Below are 22461 nucleotides of genomic sequence, written 5' to 3'. Positions count from 1 at the left end.
CACATATCTTTTCCCAGGCTAGGAAAATCTTCTGTTTGCAGATTTGACAGCAAAGGAACAAAATGAGAGAAAGCAGGGCTTTCGAGGTCCTCTGCCCTGAATGTCCCCTCCCATGGTAAAAACCCCTAAAATAAATGCTTAGGACTCATATTTCTGCTCCCAACAGGTGACACCAAAGCCAGGTGATATACAAGCCTTCCTAAAAACACAGGAAAGGGTGGAAGGAATCAGCTCTACTACTACAAGGGCTGCATGTTCATCAAGTGTTGATTTTTAAAAACTCTATTCTGGGGAAATCAGAGAATTAAAAAAAATTAAGAATTATTTCACATGGCAGTTCCTATTTATATTCAGTATAACCCCACTTAAAATTTTTATCGGTTTTCCATCCATTCCTCAAGTGCTTTCACAGAGCAGCCTGCCAGAGGCCATTAGCGCTGCAGCCTTGCAAATGGAGAAGCTGCGGAGGTCTGATTCACCAGCCGTCATTCTGACTGGCATTTGCACTCACTCAGTTCACTTGGCGATTGGCAAGCTCCTCTGCACTCTGAGTCGTGGTCACTTTCTCTCAGAATAGGATCTAGGGAACAACCTGAGGGATCATGATAAGAAAGAACGATCATATCTTTGATGTTGGGTGGGATGTGCAAATACGAATGAGAATAGGGTGCCTTAGTACTGTCAAGAGTGTGCTGCATTTTATTTGGGAAATGAGACAAAATCTTCCCTTGATCATCCACTCCATGTGACATCCCAACCCACACTCTGCTACTGACATTTTATCTCCCACTGAACAGCCCGGCTGTTGTAACATTTTCAGGATTCTTAATTTATGTCTTGCAGGATCTAAAATCAGATGGCAGGGACTTTAAGAAAATAACCAGCGTTGACAGGCACCTTTATACTTCAAGAAGCTGCTATACCTTAATGCTGCTAAGAACTGGGGAAATAGTCTCTCCTTCTTTTTCCAATATATGGCCAGAAGACAGTGGGATGGAGAAAAGGAGCTGTCCTAAATAATTTAATTTTCCCTTCCCATCTAAACTCTACGAAATACCTTTCTTTCTACCCAGTATTTGCTAGAAAGCTCATTCTTTCTTCTTGGCATGTGGGATTCCAGCATTTACTTAATTTATTTTATTTTTAAAACTTTTTGTTCTTTTTAGTTATACATGACAATAGAATGTATTTTGACATATCATATACATACATAGAGTATAATTTCCCATTTTTGTGTTTTTACATGATGTGGAGTTACATTGGTCATGCATTCATATATGAACATAGGAAAGTTATTTCAGATTAATTCTACTGTCTTTCCCATTCCTATTCCTCCTCCCTTCTCCCTACTCCACCCTGTCCAGTCTGGTGACCCCCTACAACCCCCCCTGCCCCCGCCATTGTGAGTCAGCATCATCCCCACATTAGAGTGAACATTTGAACCTTGGGATTTTGGGACTGGCTTATTTCACTTAGCATGACAGTCTCCAGTTCCATTGATTTACCAGCAAGTGCCATAATTTCATTCTTCTTTATGGTTCAATAATATTCCATTGTGTATGTACCATATTTTCTATATCCATTCATCGGCTGAACGGCACTAGGTTAGTTCCATAGCTTAGCTGCTATGAATTGAGCTGCTATGAACATTGATGTGGCCATGTCACTATAGTATGCTGATTTTAAGTCCTCTGGGTATATGCTAAGGAGCAGAATAACTGGGTCAAATGGTGGTTCCATTCCAAGTTTTCTGAGGAATCTCCATACGACTTTCCAAAGTGGTTGCACCAATTTGCAGTCCCACTAGCAATGTATGAGTGTATATCTTTCCCCTATATCCTTGCTAATGTTTATTGTTACATGTAGCATTTACTCAATTTAAATTAGATTGATCAAGAAAAGTTTGTGGTAATTAAGATTCTTATATATAGTTGAGAACTATGGAAAAGCAAAAGGATCCAAAGGTAAACATCAGCAACTTATTTTAAACTTTGTAAATTCATGAACTGTTGATTGTTAGACCACTAAAGATCGATGATGATGATGATGATTACTGCTCCAAAAATGGAAATGATTAGTTTTAACTCATTCAACCATGGAGAAAATAAGACTCAAACTCAAATATCATATTGTTTTCATTATGACTTTGTAAAAACAGCAACTTTGCATTGGATTATATTATGAATCTGCTGAAATCTTACTCTCTAGGGTATTGGTAGTGCTGAATACTTGGGAATTTGGGGCTTAGACTTGCCAAAGTGGGATGATGGTGTACACCATGGCTCTGGAGTGCTCAGCCTTGATACTCCCCTTTTTAGAACAGATTCATATCTATTTACCTAAATGTTATAGGTAACATGTTATAGCTAAGTATACAGAATCTTGAGCTCGATGACTAACTCTGCTACTAATTGTTGACCCGGGACAGGTGCTGCGTTTCTCTTGGCCTCCTTTTCCTGTACTGTAAAATAGAAATCATAATATCCACCTCCTAAGGTAGTTATGAAGATTCGATGAGTTAATGGAAAATTCTGTATCAATGTTAGTAGCATTCATCAGTTAGCTACATGCGTTCATAAATGCACTATAAATACACCTACAATGTGCCTTTCTAATCAGAGCTTAGTGAAGAAATTCTTGTTTCATCCTGAGTATACTCCTTTTATGCAATATTTTGCCTATAGTGGAGACTTAAAAACACCTCTACATCGAAATATACGAAAAAGGTAGTCCAGATCTTTCTGGTTTAAGGTCCAGATTTCACAAATGATTCTAGGCACCTTCTCTTCAGCGCATTTATCTCAGCGAGCACAGCTTGGGAAAAGAATGAACAACCAATTCCCATAAAACTCAAATGAGAGTCAAGATCAGAGTGAGGAACTGCAAAATTTACATCTTGTCGACTTAAGTTTTAGGTCACTATGTGTGTGTCCTCTGCACGAAGCCCAGTAGGCTATTTGTAATAATAAATATTGAGGCGAAACCCCTAACAGCCCTAGATACTAAAAGCCTCTCAGCAGGTGCTCCAGATGTTCTTAGACGCTGCCCCTCTCAGGTTGCCAGGTTAAGCCTGGCCCGCCTGTCCCTACTCCTAGGCAGACAAACAGCGGGGCGCTTCACTAGGTGATTTAGGTCGGGAGGAAAGAAACAAGACTAAAAGCAAGCAAAATTTGGTACAAAAGGGAAAGCTTCAACTAGACCACCAGGTAGGTGGAAGCCCGCAGTCTCGGCTATCTTCGGCCCTGCCCCGCCCTCGGCCCCGCCCATTCAGCTCCATGCCCCGCCCAGATCCCTCCTCGCCTGACCGCCGCGGTGCCTCTGCTGCTGGACTTGGTCCTCGAGGCGCTTGCGCGTTTTTTAAGGAGTCTTAGTATTGCCTTAATCTAAATAGGGGGAAGAGGAACGTCGTACTTCCCACAAACTCCGACACAGAAGCCAGTATGCCTTTTAGAGCTGGATTTGTCTTTCATAGACTTACGAACCCAGCTTCTGTTCCCCTAATGTCGCTTAAGAAAGCATGTTTTAAGTTAGGCACTCTCTAGGCAACCCGCCTCTAGGAGCGGGGTCCTTCCTCTTGCGCCTTTTGACCACAAGAGGGGAGGCGGGGTCCTTCTCTGGGGCGGTCGCGCAGGGAGCGGCTGCGGGAAGCTGGACACCAGCATCATGTATTACAAATTTAGTGGATTCACGCAGAAATTAACTGGAGCATGGGCTTCGGAAGCCTACAGCCCGCAGGTACGGGTCGCATAGCACCGACTCAGGAGAAATGGTGGCTCACATCCCCAGGTCAGGCAGTCGCCAGGAGAGGCATCTGCCCACGAGTCGGTTCGGTTCAGTTCAGTTCATTCACAGCTCCTAGCACCTGTCCACGCCGACTTGCAGTGGTCCTCGAGGCTCTTCTTGTGTGGCTGCCCTTCCTTCAGGCGGGCTTGACCCTGTGCAAAAGTTCGGTGTAGCACATTGCAGGGGTCAAGGTGACCCCTAGGGTCGTTGCTTGTTTAAGATGGATGACTCGGGTCAGAATGTAACCTTCCTGAATTCGAGGTTCGGCTCTTTTCCTCTTTTGAACAAGTCTGGCTTTTGGCCTTCCGGACCTCATTTTGATACCCCTTGCCACAGCCCAAAAGGGGGCCTCAGGCCAGCAGGAGATTGGAGGATGGGGATGACCGCACCCGGGAAAGCCGTGGGGTGGCAGGGCTCATAGGATGCGGATGATTGGGAGACTGAGCCGATTCCTTCAAATGTTTGGGTAGCAGGGGAATTTACATGTAACGAAGTTACACTTTCTCCACTGTGAAGTGGTTGACGGTGCACTATTTCGGTAGTTTGAAAAGTATTCTGAACTACCGATGTCTCGCAGATGCTACAGCTTGAGATGAAGTATTTTAGAGTCCCGTACACATTTGGGCTCAAGTACTTAATTGTATTGCTTTAGTTGTGTGACCTTGGCCGAGTTGCTTCATTTATTTTGAGCTCATTTTTATCCCGTTGTAGTGCAGATTGAGTGAAGTGTGTCAAGTGACTAGTGGTTTTGGTAGATAGTTGGTTCTCCAGAAGCCGAATCTGAGATACCATCACATTCGTTTCTCATAGAGGAGTGTGAGAAGGGTTGGTGAGATATGCAGTTAGAGAACTTGACCGGAATAGTAAGGGGCACAGATAGGTGGTGTAACAATTTTTTATTATTGTTGCCTCTTGCTTTTTTTTTTTTTTTTTTTTCTTGGTGGGGCACTGCAACTTGCTCAAGGGAAGAATGTTTAAGAATGATTGCAGCTGAGCGTGGTGGCGCATGCTTGTAATCCCAGGAGTTCCGGAGGCTGAGGCAGGAGGATAGCGAGTTCAAAGCCAGCCTCAGCTAAAATGAGGTGCTAAGCAACTCAGTGAGACCCTGTCTCTAAGTAAAATACTTAAAAGATTTCTTAAGCTACATTGAAAGAAAGGAGCAATATTATGTACACGTTATGAATGTAGATTTCAAAGTGATTGTGACAGGTGCTGTCCTATGTGTGTGTGTAAAATGTATATATGTCCTGGCAAATAGGTGCTCTGATATTGCTAATTAGGAGGAGTACTTCAACTTTTTCTTTCTTGGAACACTAGCACACTGTAAAATGAAGAAGATATTTGTAATGTTGTTATTATGTAAAGTGAATAACCTAACATGCATTAAATAACCTGATATGGAAAAGCTGGTTCTGTAACAGTAGCACAGAGTCTTGTAAGTCAACTTGATGGCAAGTAGTTGTTGGGAGGGTATTTTCCAATGGTTGGTTGAAAAGGTTTTCCTTACCTTTCTGTGTCCTGTGCCAAAAATAAATCAAGGCTAATAAACATATGAAAAGAATCTTAACATCATTAGTTATGAGGAAAAAGCAAATCAAAACTACAATGAAATTCTACCTCACTTCTGCCAGAAGATCTATAATCAGAAAGGAAGACAATAGCAAGAAGTATTGGTGAGGACATAGGGAAACTAGAAACCTCTGACACTGCTAGTGAGAATGTAAAATGGTGTAGCCACTTTGGAACACAGTTTGGCAGTTTCTAAAAAGGGCAACATAATTTTACTATATGACCCAGTAATTATTTTCCTAGCTAGGATGGCAGAACAATATTCCAGGGAAAGAGAACTGTGAAAGGGAAGGGGTGGAAGAGAATCATTGAGAAGATAAGCTTGGCTATGGAGGATAGAGGTAATCATGAAGGGGCTAGGATGATAGGACTTAATTTTGTGAGAAATGAGTAGGGACTTAGCAACTTAATGCAGAAAGTTACAGTAGTTTGTCCTTGTTGGTGAGAGAGATGTTGGGGATGGAGAAGGAAGACTATAAGACCACTGCGAAATGGGAGGATGGTGGTGCTTTCAACAGACAGGGAGCTCCTGATGGGCTGGTAGGTGAATTTTGGACATGCTCAGTGTGGTGTTAGAGGGACCTGAAGGCACTGATGTCCAACTTGCAGTTAGAAATTAGTAGAATTGGGCTAGGGGTGTCACACAAGGCCCTGGGTTCAATCCCCAGCGCCATGAAGAGGAAAAACAAAATGAGGCAATGCAGACTGAAACTAGTTTCCAGTTTTAAATCAGAGTGAAAGTTTCACTGGTTTCTAACATTTAAAAATTTGGGATAATTCTTTTATTTCTCCACCCTCCTCTCCAAGCCTAAAAATTAGAAGAACAAAAATTTTGGTTCAGTCAACTTTTTTGGGAAAAAAATCATGTTTACCTTTCTCCTTAAAAATAAAAAAATAATTGGAGCAGTTAGGGACTAGGGGAGCTCACGGGTTGAATGCTTGCTTAGCATCTTTGAGGTCCTGGGTTCAATCCCCAGCACTTCTCCCCTACAATTTTTTTTTTTCTTTTTTGGAGCAGATAGACTAGATGTGGCGGGGGTTGTGGATAAGTGGTAAATCACTTGCCTAGCGTGTGCAAAGCACTAGGTTCGATTCTCAGCACCATGTATAAATAAATGAATAAAATATAGATCCATCAACATCTAAAAAAAAATAGACTAGGAAGAACTCAATTACTGTACATGATTAGGGTTGAATGGCCCTTAATCAATTTTGGATGTAGGGATTATGTAAATAGCTGGGAGATTCAGTGTTAAAAAGTAAAGTCTGGGATTTCTACTTGATTTATGGTTCACTTACTTTAAGAACAGCTTTCAGTTGTTTTATCCTTGCTGTGGGAGGTGTGGAGCCTCTGCCAAGTGCTGATGAACATGACTTTGGTTTATTTAAGTCTGGTAAAGCTATAGCCTTCCTTAGCTGACTTACACATTAAACACACATTTAGTGGATGTGCTCCCGTGCCAGTTGCTTTTCTAAGTCTTGGGAAATAGAAGCAATGAACAACACATGCCAGAATCTTGGGGGCTGTCATTGAAATAGGGGGAGACACAGTAAACAAAGTAGAACATAAGAGGACCAGATGCTGTAGTGCATGCCTCTAATCCCAATGGTTTGAGGGGCTGAGGCAGGAGGATCTTGAGTTCAAAGCCAGCCTCTGCAAAAGTGAGGCTCTAAGCAACTCAGTGAGACCCTGTCTCTAAATAAAATACAAAATAGGGCTGGGGATGCGGCTTAGTGGTCTAGTGCCCCTGAGTTCAGTCCCTGGTACCAAAAGAAAGAAAAGAAAAAAGCTGAATGTAGGATTTTATATTTTGAGTATAAAGTTTTTTTGTTTAATTTTAAAGTAATTATAGATAGATAACATACCTTTATTTTATTTATTTTTTTATGTGAAGCTAAGGATCGAACCCAGTGTCTCACATGGGATAGGCAAGCGCTTTGCCACTAACCACAGCTCCAGCCTGACAATAAAGTTATTCAAATAAGCATATGAAAAAAGATTGGGGAGAATATACAATTACTGATAGGATAAAATGAGATTATAGGTAACTTTAAAATTCTGTATTCTGAACTTTTCTAATATTATAAATGGAAATATTGAATTAAAATTGTTAATATGGTTGATACTCCCGTTTTCAGATGGTACTGCTCAAAAACTTTGTTGTAGTTTTGAGTCACTGGATGGGTCAACAAACACAAAGTTAGGTAAAATCCTTTCTAAAAATGTTTTCACATGAGTCCTGTCCAAACATGAATTTGCATTTTGGAGATGCTTGGTAGAAAGTACTTTTAAATTTCTACATTCAAGGTGGAATAATCATTAGGAGACAATACATTGAGCTCACAGAATGATTGAAAGGAGGACCTAATATTCTCCAATTCAAATAAAGCCTGTTATCACAGTAGCAGGGCCTCTTTTTTTTTTTTTTTTTAATCTCTGACTCCTGAGTCCCTGTCTCTACTTGAGTATTACACGCTAAATGCCGGGCCATGCCTTACAGACCAAAATGGATTGTGTTTTTTAAGCAATGGTTGATGGAAATGTAGGGTATGAGTAGTGGAATGCAAAAAGCCAGGGCTCTGGACTTCATAGAGGCTTGAATTTTAAAACTTGGTTCTTTGTTTTCATTTTGTGACTTCAGGCAAGTTACCTTCTCTGATCCAGTTTTCTCCTCTGTTAAATGGGAATGGGTTGCTGACAGGACTAAGTGAGGTAATGCTTGTAAAGTGTGGAACATAACAAAAGCCGGATTGATAATTAGCTGTTATTATTCCATAACATTAATGTCCGTTACTAACATACTGTGTTAGTCCATTAGGTCACCCAGAGGAGAGAAGGGGCAGTGAGGTCCCTTATGAAGTCTAACCAAAAGTTCATAAAAATTATGTTTTACTGTATTTATTTCTGGAAGCTGAGATTGGGTCTTTGTTGTCTTTCCTATCTTACTGATAGGGAGTTCTTGATAGAGTTTGCTCTGGGAAAACTGCTTAAGGTATTTTGTCCAAAGTTTGAGGATCAACTAAAGAACTATTAATACAGGCTTGGAGAGATCCCTTTCCTATCCTTCGAGTGTGGATGAATGGCTGCTCCAGACAGTGTGCTCCTTGAAAGTTTTGTTCAGATGCCCAGACATACTTGCAACTTATTGTTTTTCTCTTTTTCTCTGCAGGGATTAAGGCCAGTGGTTTCCACAGAAGCACCCCCAATCATATTTGCCACACCGACTAAACTGACCTCTAGTCCCACTGGTTATGATTATGCTGGGAAGAACAAGGTTCCAGAGCTACAGAAGTTTTTCCAGGTGAGGGATGACACTTAGGAATAGAGAAGCCTATGAAATAAACAGGCTTAAAAAATTCCTTTTGAAACTTGAGTCTTAGTCTAGCTTACTACCCTACCTCTTCTTTTCTTTTTAAAAAATATTTATTTAGTTGTAGATGAACACACAGTATCTTTATTTATTTTTATGTGGTGCAGAGGATTGAACCCAGTGCCTCACACATATGAGGCAAGCACTTTACCACTGAGCTACAGCCTCAGCCCCCCAACCTTTTCTTTCTTTAAATAGAATTCCCTTGCTTTTAGTTTGAGTCAGAAACTAATAGAAATTTATATAGGTAGACACGTATAAGAAAGGGAAAGGTGGTTACTGTTCTCATCAGCTTTTAAACATACTCAGGCTTTCCAGCTATATAGATAGTAGAATGGCTCTTGGTCATCCATTGCATAGAGAAAGCAATAGCCTGTGTTTGTGTTTGTAACACATGCGGTGACATTTGGCAACAAGTTTTAATTATTTTTTGCTTGCTGGATAATAAAATTCAGTGAGCTATTAATGGAAATAGAGGAGGTCCTCTTGGGTTAGCTGATGAACAGGGAGAAGCCAGAATTGAAATTTCAGATATTCTTAATCTACTTACAGATAATTGAGAAATGACTATATCACAGATGCCATAGGAGTGACAGAGCCTGCTACTGCTCCTTCTTCCCCCTTCTGAAAAATATGTCTAGATTAAGGCCATCTTAGAGAGTACTTTTTGATCAGTTCAATCCCTTTTTCTAGTAAATAAGATTTAAGGGGGCATTTGGAATCTTGAGATCAGTGGAGGAGGGCAGAAATGATGGAGGCTGCAAATTAGTGAATTAAACATCTTGTGGAGTCTTATTATTAAATGGGACCTTAACTATTTGAATACAGTTAAATACAAAGTGGACTTGAACCTATACATTGAACTGGTGTGCTCTGACTTGGTTCCCTCATGATCAGAAGCCAAACTATAAACATAGGATTCCTGGGGAGCGTTTCTAGTGCTTGCACTTTTTGTTTAGCTGTTATTGCTTTTGCTTTTTAAAAAGCTCCCCAGTGCTCTTTTCCTGGTTAAGTAATATATGAAAAATGCCTTAGAAATTTGGAATATGTTGTGTGCTATTGCTTCAGGCTTTATTTTGGAGAATAACTTTAGATATATAAACTTTAGCTACATTTTAAAGAGAATAATAGTGTTTTAGTCAGTGAGCATTCTCATGGATTAGGGTTTTTCCATTGTTTTATGTTTACGGATAGTTTCACAGTAGACAGATTTGTTCTTTATTAGCCTAAAATTGTAATCTCTTTTTCTTATAACCATGTCCTTGTTAATTTTTGCTTTCAAGAAATCTGATGGCGTGCCCGTCCATCTGAAACGAGGCCTTCCTGACCAAATGCTTTACCGGACCACCATGGCGCTGACTGTGGGAGGGACCATCTACTGCCTGATTGCCCTCTATATGGCTTCACAGCCCAAAAACAAATAAGTTAGGCTACAGAGGACTGTTTTGTTTTTTTTTTGCATAAACCCTTTGAAATTTCATTGTCCCCTCCCCCACTTGGATGATTTACTTAACATTTTTTCAAAAAACAAAAAAGAGAAAGATAAGACAATATTTTGGTTTGCTTATGAAATGCATATGGCCTGTCAGATGTCAGGCTCATTTGACAGTTAAAACTATTGTTTAAAGACACACACTGCACTGTGTTTTGGAGCTCCTGATTTCCCTGGAGGTTCTGGATGAAGGTTGCACACAGGCTCATTAACATAAGTCTGTGCTGAGGTCCTCTGGGACTTGGGAATGCATTTTTAAGCATGGAGCACAGAAGCCTTTCTGGATTTGGATGTGACTGAGAATGGAAGATGGAATCTAAGGCCAGGTTCATGAAATGAGGGGTTTGAGTCAGTAGTCACCTTGGGAATTTTTCCATCTTACAGCAAAATGTTAATAGCAATTATTTGCAGCCTGCCTGTATTCATTGGGCAGTTTATTTCAAAGGGTTATATGCCTCATCCCAGATCTTTAGTGAAATTTTATGTGTAATTGTTGTGTACTCCATCACGGGAACAGAGAACACCTGTTTAGTGTTGCACTTTATATTGGTGTCTGTCTTGTTAATGCATCTGTGCCACAAATTCTACTTTATCTCTTAAAGACTTGTTATGACTTTAAATTATGGTTTATTTTGACTATGGAATAAATATGTGAATGAAAAATTACAAGTTTGAAATTCTTTTAAATTAAATGACCTTTCAGAATAATTGGAGGACACCAGAGGCATCTTAAACCTGAATCTAATTTCTTTTTTGTTTAATTTGGCACCAGGTAATCTTTATAAAATGGTTCCTCAAAGTCAAACAATAGGAGTCTAATAGCATATTAATGATTACCGTATGGTTCCTTATAAGATTCCTGCTTGTTCCTTAGTGAAATGTACCTGTAATGCACAATTCACTTTAAAACACTAATTTCCTATGCTGTCATGACTGGTAGACTTCACTTACTGTGTATTAATGCTGAAAGAGGTAGAATGTTATATATAAGGTGGTGATCTGTATCTTGCCATAACAAAGATGGTGACCTCTTTTCCCAATACTGGTATTGAACACAGGGCCATTCTACCACTGAGCTACATCCCAGCTCTGTTTATTTTTTATTTTGAGACGGGGTCTTGCTGAGTTGCTGAGGCTGGTCTTGAACTTGGGATCCTCCTGATTTAGCCTCCTAAGTTGCTGGGATCAGTAAGGGTTTGAAGTCTAAAATATTAGGGCACGATATTGGGGGTAAAAATTCTAGGTGGGAGAATGAAATAGAAATTCAAATTCAAGAAGAAATTTCTGACCCTTCTAGTGCTATGGTTTGAATGTCCTCATCCAAACTCATGTTGACATTTAATCCTCATTGTGAAGTAATTAAGAAGGTGAAACTGTGGTGTTTGGAGGAGGTCTGTGAGGAGATAAGTGAGGTTAAATGAGACTGTAAGGATGGATCCCTAATCCAGTGGGACTGTGGCTTTAAGAAAAGGAGGAAAGACCTGAGCTAGGATGCTGTCTGGCCATGTGATGCCCCCCTTCTTGGATATCTGCAGTCCCACTAGTAAGAAGGGCCTCAATAACCTGGCTACCTGCTCTTGAACTTCCCAGCTTTCAGAACTCTGAGTAAAGACTTTATAAATTACCCAGTCTGTGGTTTTCAGCTATAGCAACAGAGAATGGAATAAGACAAATAGACATTTGTTTTCTACGCTTTTTTTTTTTTTTTTTGTGGTACTGGAAATTGAACCCAGAGCTTCAAATATACTCGGCAAGAGCTCTACCACTAAGCTGCATCCCCACCAGACATTTATATTTTTAACTAAATTAAGGTAGGTATCCATTTGCAGTGGTATTTATATCCCACTGAATACATTTATAAATGATTTAATAGTTTAGCCAATATTTATTATACAACAAATTATACTTCTCTTTTTTCTGGGGGGTAGATCATTGAGGATTGAACTCGGGCAGTTTACCACGGATCTACATCCCCAGTAAGTAATTATTTATAGATAAGGTCTCACTAAGTTGCTGAGGCTGGCCCTTGAACCTGAGATCTTCCTGTTCTCAGCCTCCTGAGCTGCTGGATTTATAGATGTGTGCTACCATGCCCAGCTCCAGAAATCACTTATTGCAATTTAAGTTTAGGAAAATTTTTAGATGGTAAGCTTAAATAGGCAAACAGAGCTAGGCTCTGGTGATATCTGTAATCCCAGCTATTTGGGATGGTGATGCAAGAGCATTGCAAGTTTGAAGCCAGCCTCAGCAACTTAACAAGACTTCATTTCAAAAAAAATAAAAACTGGGCTAGGGATGTATTTAAATAGTAGAGTGCTTTCCACATGCTTGAAACCCTGGTTCAATGCCCAGAACTGCCCCCAACCCCCCAAAAAAGGGGGGAAAAAAAAAGCAAAAAGCTATAAATATATATTTAAAAAAATTTTTTTTAAAGTACACAATATGAAATACAGATAGGAGTTGAGTGTGGTCGCACATGCCTTTAATCCTTTGCCTATTTAAGCTTGCCATCTAAAAATTTTCCTGTTTAAATAATTGCAATAAGTATAATTTCTGGAACCAGGCACAGTGGCATACACCTGTAATTCCAGAGACTTGGGAGGTTGAGGCAAGAGGATTGCAAGTTCAAAGCCAGCCTCAGCAGCTTAGCAAGACCCTATCTCTAAACACTAAAAAAGGGCTGAGGATTGGCTGAGTGGTTGAGCACTTACCCAGCATGTGTGAGTCAATGGGTTCGATCCTCAGCACCATATAAATACATTAAAAGATATTGGGCCTATCTACACCTAAAAATACTTTTAAAAAAGATAGAAAGTGGCTACTTTACACTTGTTTTAAGAAGTAACCACTTACCCCTCCCTTTTTCTGTCAGCCTGACTTCTTTCAGTTTCTGATTAGCCTTCCCTCTCCTTGCCTCATCCTTTGTGACTTTGGTATGAAGCTTTCAATGCATGGCTTTGGCTTTTAGGACATTGGCCAACTTTTTATTTGTCTACTTTTTTTTCTTTGTGTGGCTTGGGTAGGCTTTCCTGGTGTGTATGATGTTGAGGTTTGTAACCCTCAAGGCATCTTTCTGATTTTTCAGATGGTGGGAAGCTTTCCAGACCTCTCACTTTCTGACCCATTGATTAGCAGTAGCTAGAGATGACACCTTTGGCATTAATAATTGATTGTGAGAATTTCTGACATTGTATGGTCCTGGTGAATGATAAACTTACTTGATATTTTGATTGATCCATCACTGATCATGTGTCACAGACTGCCCATGTCAGGATTTGGTTGAGAAGTGGAGACTTGCCCTTGGTCTTCTGTCAGGTTCATTGATTATCATCCTTGTTTCTCCTCCCAGACATTTCAGATGCCTGGGCCTCGAAAATGAATAACAGCCTTGCTTTTGATAAGTGAGCCTGGAGATTGTATTTCAGGAAACTACTTTAAAAAGCATATTCGGGGTCCTTTGGAGGGTGCCTGTGAGTCTCAGGGGTGTATGGAGGAGCTCTATAGCCAGCCCTCACGTGTTCCTGTGTGAAAGTGTCCGTGACTGGTAGCGTTTGGTTGCTGTACAGTAGGTTGTGCCTGGGTGGAACAAAGCTCATGTCACACTAGCCACCTCCTGAGTTAGGAGGGGAGTGGACAGATCATTTGCAGTCTCCTCTGCTGTTCACAGCTGTCACTTGCATAAGCTTGAACTTGAACTCCTGGCCTTTGTGTGGCTCCCAAGTTGCTGGTGTGTGGTGCTGCTGCAGGCTGTGTTGGGATTGGGACCAGATGTTGCTTGTTCAGGTCTGGGTCTGTGAGAGCTGATTTCCAAGGGAACTGCTTGCAAAATGCTAATGGAGAATGGGCTGAGCAGAATGACTAAGAATAGTGTGTGTGTGTGTGTGTGTATGTGTGTGTATATATATATATTTAAGTTGTAGTTGGACACAATGCCTTTATCTTATTTATTTGTTTTTATGTGGCGCTGAGGATCGAACCCAGGACCTCGCGCATGCTAGGCAAGCGGCTCTACCGCTGAGTCCCAGCCCCAGCCCAGGAACACTATTCTTTAGATAACATTTTTTTCCCCTTGTGTTCTGACACGTTCTACCTGGGACTTCTTGCATTCCCCTGCCCTGACTTTGTCTCTGGTCACTGACATTTGTTCATCACATGGCTTTACTTCAGGGCCAAAGCACGGGTCCTTCACGCTGCCCAGTGTGTTCTAGCCAGATTGGAATCTTTGCTGACTGTAAATATCACTTTCTCATGGAAGCCAACTGAAGCAGCCTCGGGCTGTAAGAAGGATGGCCTTACCTCCCAGTTAGTGGGGAAAAGTTTTAGGAAGACGACAGGTGCTCAGTGCAGTAGGGCCTCGGCACAGCTACAAGGAAAAACAGGTAAGTTAGGGGCCTGGGTTTTCCAAGGCAGAAAAGTGGAGGTTGAGGCTATGCAGGAATGTACCTGGTGCCAGGGTGAAGTGTCAGGAAGTATGTGCCGAAATTGGGGTCTTTCTGAGGGCATCTCATCAGGCAGAGGGCTCTTCACACATTCACTAATCCTAAAAGGAGAGAGAGAGAAATGGGGATGGGGCAGTTAGGCAAGGGTAGGGTGAAGGCACAGGGCCCAGGGTCTGCTCAAAGGTCTGGCTCTGCCAGCTTAAGTCATTGTGCGTGTGGAGCCCTAAGAGGGATGCTTCCTGGTTGCTCAGTCAGTCTCAGCCCCCACAGATTATGGAAATGCCTTGCCCCCGGAGGCATGATGTTCCAGAATCGATTAATACCTCATGGTATTAATACCCACCCCCGCTCCGTGTTTAGCCTACCAAACCTCCATGCTATACAGCACATTAATTTGAAAATTGACTTGCAGCTGAATGAGTTGATGTTGATTTCAAAGTTCATTGATGTTTAATTAGAACCATCTCAAGACTAAACCTGCTCCCAGGAAATTATTCTGACCGAATAATTAAAGAGAATAAAGGTTAGATTTGAGTTTCTGGCTAAGTCTGTGTTGCATTCAACATCTCTAAAACATGAATTTCATTAACCTTTCATGAACCAACATTAAATTGCTTTCAATTAGTTGTCATTCTAATTAAAGTACAATCATACAGAGTTGCCTTTGTTTGTCGTTGGTGGCTGTTCCCTTTTCTCTGAAATGACATCCTCTTGAAGCAGTCATTTGGAAAATCATTCTCTAACCTTATGTGTGCCTGCCTACCACCGCTCCCTGAGTTGGGACCATTCATTGAGCACTGGGAGAGAACAGAGCCAGAGAAGTAGCCACACGTGCTGCAGGAGAGGCAGTAAGTCCTCATTGTTGGCGGGTGGACTGAGGTGTGTCATTTGGACCAGTGTGTCCTGTGGCAGGGATGATAAACTTCAGGAATAGGTAGCCCAGGTGAGTTTGGGCTGCCTTGAGGAGGTTTTGGGTCCTGAGGAGGCATGGCCTCTGGCGAGTCTTGGGTAGGTCTGGATGGTAGTGTGATGTAGGTCATTCTGATCCTTTGCACCTTGGGTGTGAGTGGCCTTGCTCCTGCCAAGTGATGGATGTGAGTCCTCCTCCAGGTCTGTCTGTAATCTCAGTGCCCTAAGAGCCAGCGTGCCCAGGCTCCTGTCCAGTGGCCACAGCAAAAGTGGGAAGAGAAAGACTATGACATAGTAAGGACTTCCTGTGTCCCTGCTGGGAGATTTACTTGTTCCTGGGCATCAAGCATTGTTTTTTGTGTTTCTTTTCCTGATCAGTTATGCATGTGATGAGTTACAACCAAGACAGAACCTCTAAGCCAACGCAGCATTCCTCAAGGTGGAATTTCAGGCCCCAGAACCCAGGAGGCCAGAGGTGAGATCTGCTTTCTTGACAAATTCAGAAATACTGTATGACCATGCTGTTATGGATGTATTTTGAGAATACAAATGTGTGGTGGGGACATTTGCTGGCTTTGCAGCACTCTGGGCCTAGAGGAACTTCAGTGTGGTCTGGAATCTGGGTGGATGGTGACAGAAACGGAAGGGACAGCCTGACTCCACTTGAGAAGATAGTCGTGCCCCTGGCCTCACACTTGGGCAGCTTGGGACTGTGTTTTGCTAGTGCCACCAGCTGACCTGGCCCCTTGTGAGTTGTGCCTTGAAGTCTTGCTGGGCTCTTGTTGTTCCTGATGTCACTGGTTCCCCACAGTATTTTTTTTTTTTTGGTGTATGTATGTACTTCTCTTATGGAGTCATCATCAGGTACCTTGTTTGTCCTTTCCTGCAGGGCTTTTCCATGAGCAGGTCCAAGGTTACCCAAGGCCAGTCATCCTATCCCCCTGTCAGACTGGGGGCTTGTCCCGTCTTCCTCATCAGTAACCTTTGGAGCACAAGCCAGTTGTTCTCATTGACTGTACAGCAGATTCTGTGTGGGCAGGGGAGAGCAGAGAAGGGTGATTTTCCCCTGGACTTCAAGGTGCACAGAATGATGAGCACAGCCAGAGTGCACCAGAACAGATCAGAGGCAGGCCCAGGACCCAGGAAGGCAAGAAGAGGGGTGGCAGGGATGTCCCCAGGGGATACTGTTTAGACTGCATGTGGCCTGAGTTGGTGGGGAAGGCCATTTGACCTGTGGAAAGAGGACATGCTGACACATGAGTGCATCTTGGCTGTGTCTGTGGGGTGAGAAGGAGAGAGGAAATGTAGGATCATTTCAGGGTGGGATGCTCCAGCCTGCCCATGAAGACCCTTCCTGGGGTCCTTCCCAAAGAGAACTTGGACTCTGGCTGGTTAGCAGCAAGTGTAAGTGTTGGGGGCAGCCACTGAATCCAGTGTCTTCTTTGTTTCTTTGAACCTGTTATGCCAGTGTGGAGGACAGGTTGGCGGGAAGGGACGATTTATGATGAGAGATAACAAGGGCCTGGGAGCAATGGCAGTGAGTGCGGAGGAATGAGTCCCAGGGATATTATGAAGGCCTAAGGAACATAAGCTGGTGACAGAGCAAGGGGGAGGATGGAGGCTCCAGGATGACAGCCTGGATGATAGTCTGGCTTCCGGGGAGTGGAGGTGTGGAGATTGGGGATCAACAAGGCAGGGAATGTTTTGTTGGAAAAACCCTGTTGCTGGGAGTCCTCCAGCAGGGAATCCAGTAGGCAGTGGCTGTGAAGTTGAGGCCCAAGGACTGGGCTGGGGGTTCACATTTGAAAGTTAGGTGGGTGTGACATTGGTCAGGAGGTAAAATGAGGAGATTCAGATACCCCAGACTTCAGGGGTACCCACCTGAGTGGGAGAAGAGCGAGGAGAAGAGCCTGTCACGACTCATGGGAGTGTCAGGACAGAAAGCTGCCAGGCGCGAAGAGCAAACTAACTTTATTCACATGAAGTCAAAGCCAGGCAGACATAATCTACAGTGAGAGAGTCGTCCTGTGGGAGTACTGACAGGAGGACTGGACAGTGGCAAGGCCCACTTCTGAGTGCTGGGAAGGTTCTCTGTCCTCTGGGGGACAGTACATGGACGTACAAATCGTATATATACAAACACACCAGACTTGTGAACCCTTATTGTAAGTTACGCTTTGGAAAAATTGTTTTAAGAAAGAAGGGAAGGAGAAAAGGAGGTTAGGAGGGAAAGAGGCGGGGGAAAGAAAGACACTGGAGCAAGTGGTGCCAGGAAAGGGTAGGGTCTTGAGGGAAGAGCAGGATGACCGGTGTCACTTAGGAGCTGAGGTGAAAGCAGTTGGGCTGGCTCTGTAGAGTGGCATGGATATGGCCCCGGCCTTGGAGGCCGCCCTGCCAGTCAGTCCTCTCCTTCACCACTGGTGTGTGTCCCTGGTGCTGTTGAATGAGTGGCATAGGACAGACCCTAACCTTGAGAACATGGAGGAGTGAAGACATTGCTCAGATCCTGAGGGCAAGGACATACCTGAGAAATCTCATGCTTTCTGTAGCTCCCAGCACTGCAAAAGGCCACGTCTCTGGTTTCCCGAGTGTCCTTTCAGACATTTTTAAACTTGATGATGTTTAATAAAAAATATAATCGACTACTATGATTTAATTAAAAGTCCTGCCTTCTATTTTTTTATATTTATTTTTTAGTTTTAGGTGGACACAATATCTTTATTTATTTTATTTTTTGTTTGTTTTTATGTGGTGCTGAGGATGGAACCCAGTGCCTCACGCATGCTAGGCGAGCGCTCTGCCACTGAGCCCCCTGCCTTCTATTTTAATACGAGAGTTTCCCACAGAAACCACTTCAGCCTTGGTGGCTGTGCATGGCAGCTTTAGTAATGGAGCACCTCAGGCTCTCCTTGCTCCCTCACAGTTTGTCATGTGCTCATGGCTTCCAGTGCAAGCACTTTATTGTGAGGGAGTCCCACCCAGCGATGTGGGGGGATAGTTGTTCCCACACACAGATGCATGGGCAGCTGGTCTCTTTCTCTCATGCTCTAGAAGGCTGGGCCTTCACAGAGCAGGTGGGGAAGAGCCTGTGAGCTTGCCAGGGTGGCTCTGTCCATTGGATCCTTTGGTTTGATCTGTCTGCTTTTGGTGAGCAAGGCCCTATTTTTTTTTTTCTTCCAGTTTGGGATCAGGGAAGCGATGCCTTGGGACAGCACAGATAGTATCTAAACCCCTCCACCCATCCTGGGAAACACTTTCCTGGGAACAACTGATTACTCTCAGTTTAAACTGTTCATTGCGGCTTTTTAAAATTATAGCCAGCACAGTTAGGTGTCGCTTAGTGATGGGGATTCATTCTGAGAAACGTGTTGTTAGGTGAGTTGGTCGTTATGCAAGTCACAACGTACTTAAACTGAGGCAGCTAGGATGTCACTAGGTGATATAACCTGCGGGACCACAGGCATGACATGACTGTAGTTAATTAAGTTTTTGCTGTCAGTTCTTCCCTTGATCCCAAAATAGGCTGCTCTATTAGGTGGGATGGAGCTGGATCACACCAAGGCTCCAGAGTCCTGTGAGGGCTCAAGTCCTAACAAGGGGATTCTTGGCTCAGCTCAGAATTAATTCATCCTCTAAATGGAAATGTCAAAGCCTGGCAAACATTCTTGCTAATGTTCTGGTGATGGAACTGTTCAGGGGCAGCAAACAGTAGGCCACATGGAAATGGATTCTGCTTGTGCAGCAGGGGTTGTGGCTCTTGGGAGACAAGTCTGATGACCTAATCTCAACATTCAGTAGTCTCTGGTCCTCGATAAAGAGAGTGAGATTCCAATTTTCCTTTTCATTTTATTCTTAGTAAGGGAAGGTGACTCGGTCTAAGCACCTGAGAGAAGGCGGGGGCTGGGTGGCTATGGGAGAGGATTTCCAAAAAAGGTGGAGAGAGCAGCAGTGACACTCAGATCAGCCAGGTGCAAGACAAACAGAATGCTGTGGCAGCTGAGGAGAAACGCTCAGGCTGGCTCTGTCCATCTGTGGCATAGGCGAGTGTGGTATGTTGTATTGTTAAATGCAGGCTGAGCACCCCGAATCTGAAAACCCAAAGTTCTCCAGAATCTCAATTTCTTTAAGTGCTGATGCCACAAGTGGAAAATGCCCCACTTGACCTTGTGATGGGTCACAGTAAAAATGCAGGCAAACTGAAAATGATGTGTAAAATCATCTTTCAGCTCATGTGCATAAAGTGTATTCGAAATGTATGAATTTCATGCTTAAACATAGATCCCAAACCCAAGATATCTCTCTCTGTCTCTGTCTGCCCCTCCCCCCACACTTTCAAATATTTCAAAAAAACAAAACAAAACAAACAAACAAAAAAAAAAAAACGAAAACTCAAATCTGAAATACTGCTAGTCCCAAACATTTTGGATAAGAGATTCTCAACTTGTACCAACCACCTGTCATTGAAGGGGTAGACCAGAAGATGAACTGTAGGTGTGCTCAGGTAGTCTCGTTCCTATTGCCCCAGGTGCTGAGCTTTTAGACCTCAGACCTACACCTCCCTTACCTGGTCCTTCATGTCCATGCCAGAATTAGGAAACCTCCCAGACACCTGTGACAGCACCTCAGAGCTGGAAAAGCTGCAGACACCACCCAGTTTCATGTTTTCTTGACCTGTAGGTAGAGCACCTCAAGTACACAAGGGCAGAAATAGCATCAAAAGACTTCACGTAGTAAGTCCCCTTCTCTCACTGTTCCTTTCAAAAGCACAAAGAGAAGGGAAGCTTTCTATACCATTATTTTTAAAGTTTTTTATTTTGAAATAATGAGACTCAGGAAACTTCAAAAATAGTACGAGTCTGTGAACTCCTCCTGCAGCTTCCTACAGTGGCTTGATTGATATGAACACCAGGAAATTGACATTGGTACAAATACAGTAATCTAGACTGTGGTCCTTGTCCAGTTTCCACCAGGTCTGCATGTACGGTGTCTTTGTATGTGCAGTTCTGTGACATTTAATCCCATGTACATATTCATGCAGCCACCATCTACATCTGCAGGATGTAGACCCCAGAACCTCACAGGAGTCCCTGGAACTGCATCCTCTTCACCATCCCTGCCCCCTGGCAGTCACTATTCTCCGTCTCTAAAGGGAATTTGCATTTGTAAACTTTTTTTGAGGTTAGTTTTTTTAAGTCACTTGAGAGTTGTCCAAGAGAGTCATCCAAGTTTGCAGGATCAGTAGTTCGTTCCTTCTTATTGCTAAGTAGTATTCCTCTCTGTGGCTTCTACATCATTATTTTTGTTTATTTTGAGATAGCATCTAGATTGCTGCAGCTTGGCTCTAACTTGTGATTCTCCTGCCTCAGCCTCCCAAGTGGGATTACAGGTATGTGCTACCATGTCTGGCTACATCATTATTTTTTAAATATAAAAATTTGATCTTGTGGGAGTTAATTCTAGAATTTAAGCAATGGATAGGTAGCTTCAATAGATGACTAATCCAAAATTCATTAGTAGGAATAACTTAACTTTGTTCATTTCAAATCATACATTATAGCATGTAGCTAGAATTTTTTAATATTGAGGGAATCTCACTTTGTAACATACCAATTCTAAAAGGTACAAGGGCTTGATTTTGATAATTTTTCTAGATTACATGCTCCATGAGGACAGGAGCTACATCTTTTTCATCTTTGGATCCCCCGCTGAGCCCAGCACAGTTCCTTGTACTAGGCAGGTTTTTTGTTTGTGTTATTTGGGTGCTAAAGATGGAACCAAGGTTTTGTGGGAGCTGAGCTTGTGCTCTACAGCTGAGCTGCGTCCCCCGCCCCCAGGCAGGTTCCTGATGTGTATCTGTGCACATTCCCTAGGAGTCAAACTGGCCGCAGAAGGTGCTGGCAGCAAAATACATTTTCTTGTTGAGATTTAAATTTAGAGAAAAGGAGCTGTCTTACTAGGACATAACAGCTTATATTTATGTTAATTAAACAGAACTCTACTGTTGACAAGGGGCTAGAATGCCAGCTTCTAACCAGGTTACCAAGTCACCACAATTCAGTGAATGGTGGTGAGAGTGAATCTCTGCAGAGGGTGGGCGCCAAAGAATCCTGTGATCTTTTCCAGGAAGTGTGCTGGCTTGGTAGCTATGTGTTCAGTCAAAGGTCTCAGGACTTTGCATTAAAAAGTTGGTTTTCCTCTTCGAGGCCATTTCTTACCGCATCCAGACTGTCTTGTGCTCCTTTAGTGCAGTCTGGTGAAAGTATACACCGTCAGGAGTTCCAGTCAGCCTGTGGAGCTGATTTTACTTAATCCCACAGAGATATTTAGTCACTAGCACCAGCAATTATCCATTTTCATCTCTCTCAATGGATGGCTCCCTAGGAAAATCTATTTTCAGGGTTACACGATAACATTGCTAAAAGGGGAGGGAGACAGAATACCAAAGTCCTGTGGCCAAGCACAGGGCAGGCCCAGACCCACGCTGGTAGTGGGGAAGTGTGGGATAGGAAAGAGTGAACAGCACTTGGCCAATGACAGAAGGGAAGTGGAAATTGCCCAAAACCTGGAGAATGAGGGCGCAGTGTCTTCACTTAAATAGGCTAAAATGAATGCTCAGGACTAAGGACTTCTGCGCCTTCAGTACAAAGTGGCAGGAGAGCAGGAAGTTGGTGACAGCTCCTACAGTGTAGTGAAAGCCTGGGAGTACCTCCACTCCCTCCCTACAACCACAGGTACCCCACCAATGTTGGGATCCTGTTCAGAGTCCAGCTTGCCTTTTTAATTTTTTTTTTTTATAGTTGTAATTGCACAGAATGCCTTTATAAAAAATTTTTATGTGCTGCTGGGTATCGAACTCAGTGCCTCATGAATGCTAGGTGAGCACTCTGGCACTGAGCCA

At 42.8% G+C, this 22461-nt stretch overlaps 1 protein-coding gene and 2 long non-coding RNA genes across 3 annotated transcripts in view; 2 read left to right on the top strand and 1 right to left on the bottom strand.

Moving 5' to 3' along the window:
• Positions 1 to 3595: 3595 nt before the first annotated feature.
• Positions 3596 to 10878, top strand: Cox7a2l (cytochrome c oxidase subunit 7A2 like). Its single transcript, XM_027934359.2, has 3 exons — positions 3596 to 3735; positions 8523 to 8654; positions 10007 to 10878. The coding sequence occupies exons 1-3, from the start codon at positions 3664 to 3666 to the stop codon at positions 10145 to 10147; spliced, it is 345 nt and encodes a 114-aa protein (XP_027790160.1). The 5' UTR covers positions 3596 to 3663; the 3' UTR covers positions 10148 to 10878.
• Positions 10879 to 14060: 3182 nt separating this feature from the next.
• Positions 14061 to 17150, bottom strand: LOC139701785 (uncharacterized). The gene is made up of 3 exons (XR_011704333.1): positions 16432 to 17150; positions 14659 to 14755; positions 14061 to 14578 (listed from the first exon to the last, which is right to left on the bottom strand). It is a non-coding gene; the product is annotated as an uncharacterized lncRNA (long non-coding RNA).
• LOC139701783 (uncharacterized) overlaps positions 15945 to 22461 on the top strand; it is a 47002-nt gene continuing 40485 nt past the window's right edge. Inside the window, exon 1 of the long non-coding RNA XR_011704331.1 lies at positions 15945 to 16038. This is a non-coding gene — a long non-coding RNA (uncharacterized lncRNA). The remainder of the gene's footprint in view (positions 16039 to 22461) is intronic.

The sequence above is a fragment of the Marmota flaviventris genome, chromosome 14, assembly GCF_047511675.1.
Source record: "Marmota flaviventris isolate mMarFla1 chromosome 14, mMarFla1.hap1, whole genome shotgun sequence".
In the NCBI taxonomy this organism is placed as follows: domain Eukaryota; kingdom Metazoa; phylum Chordata; class Mammalia; order Rodentia; family Sciuridae; genus Marmota; species Marmota flaviventris.
Note: the sequence above shows the minus strand (reverse complement) of the source record. Positions and strands in the feature narration are given on the sequence as shown.

What these genes read in the sequence shown, in the direction of transcription:
- Cox7a2l (XM_027934359.2), top strand. Translation starts at nt 3,664, where the DNA reads ATGTATTACAAATTTAGTGGATTCACGCAGAAATTAACTGGAGCATGG. An exon ending in CGGAAGCCTACAGCCCGCAG is followed by an intron (nt 3,736 to 8,522) that starts GTACGGGTCGCA and finishes TTTTCTCTGCAG; the next exon opens with GGATTAAGGCCAGTGGTTTC. An exon ending in AGCTACAGAAGTTTTTCCAG is followed by an intron (nt 8,655 to 10,006) that starts GTGAGGGATGAC and finishes TTTGCTTTCAAG; the next exon opens with AAATCTGATGGCGTGCCCGT.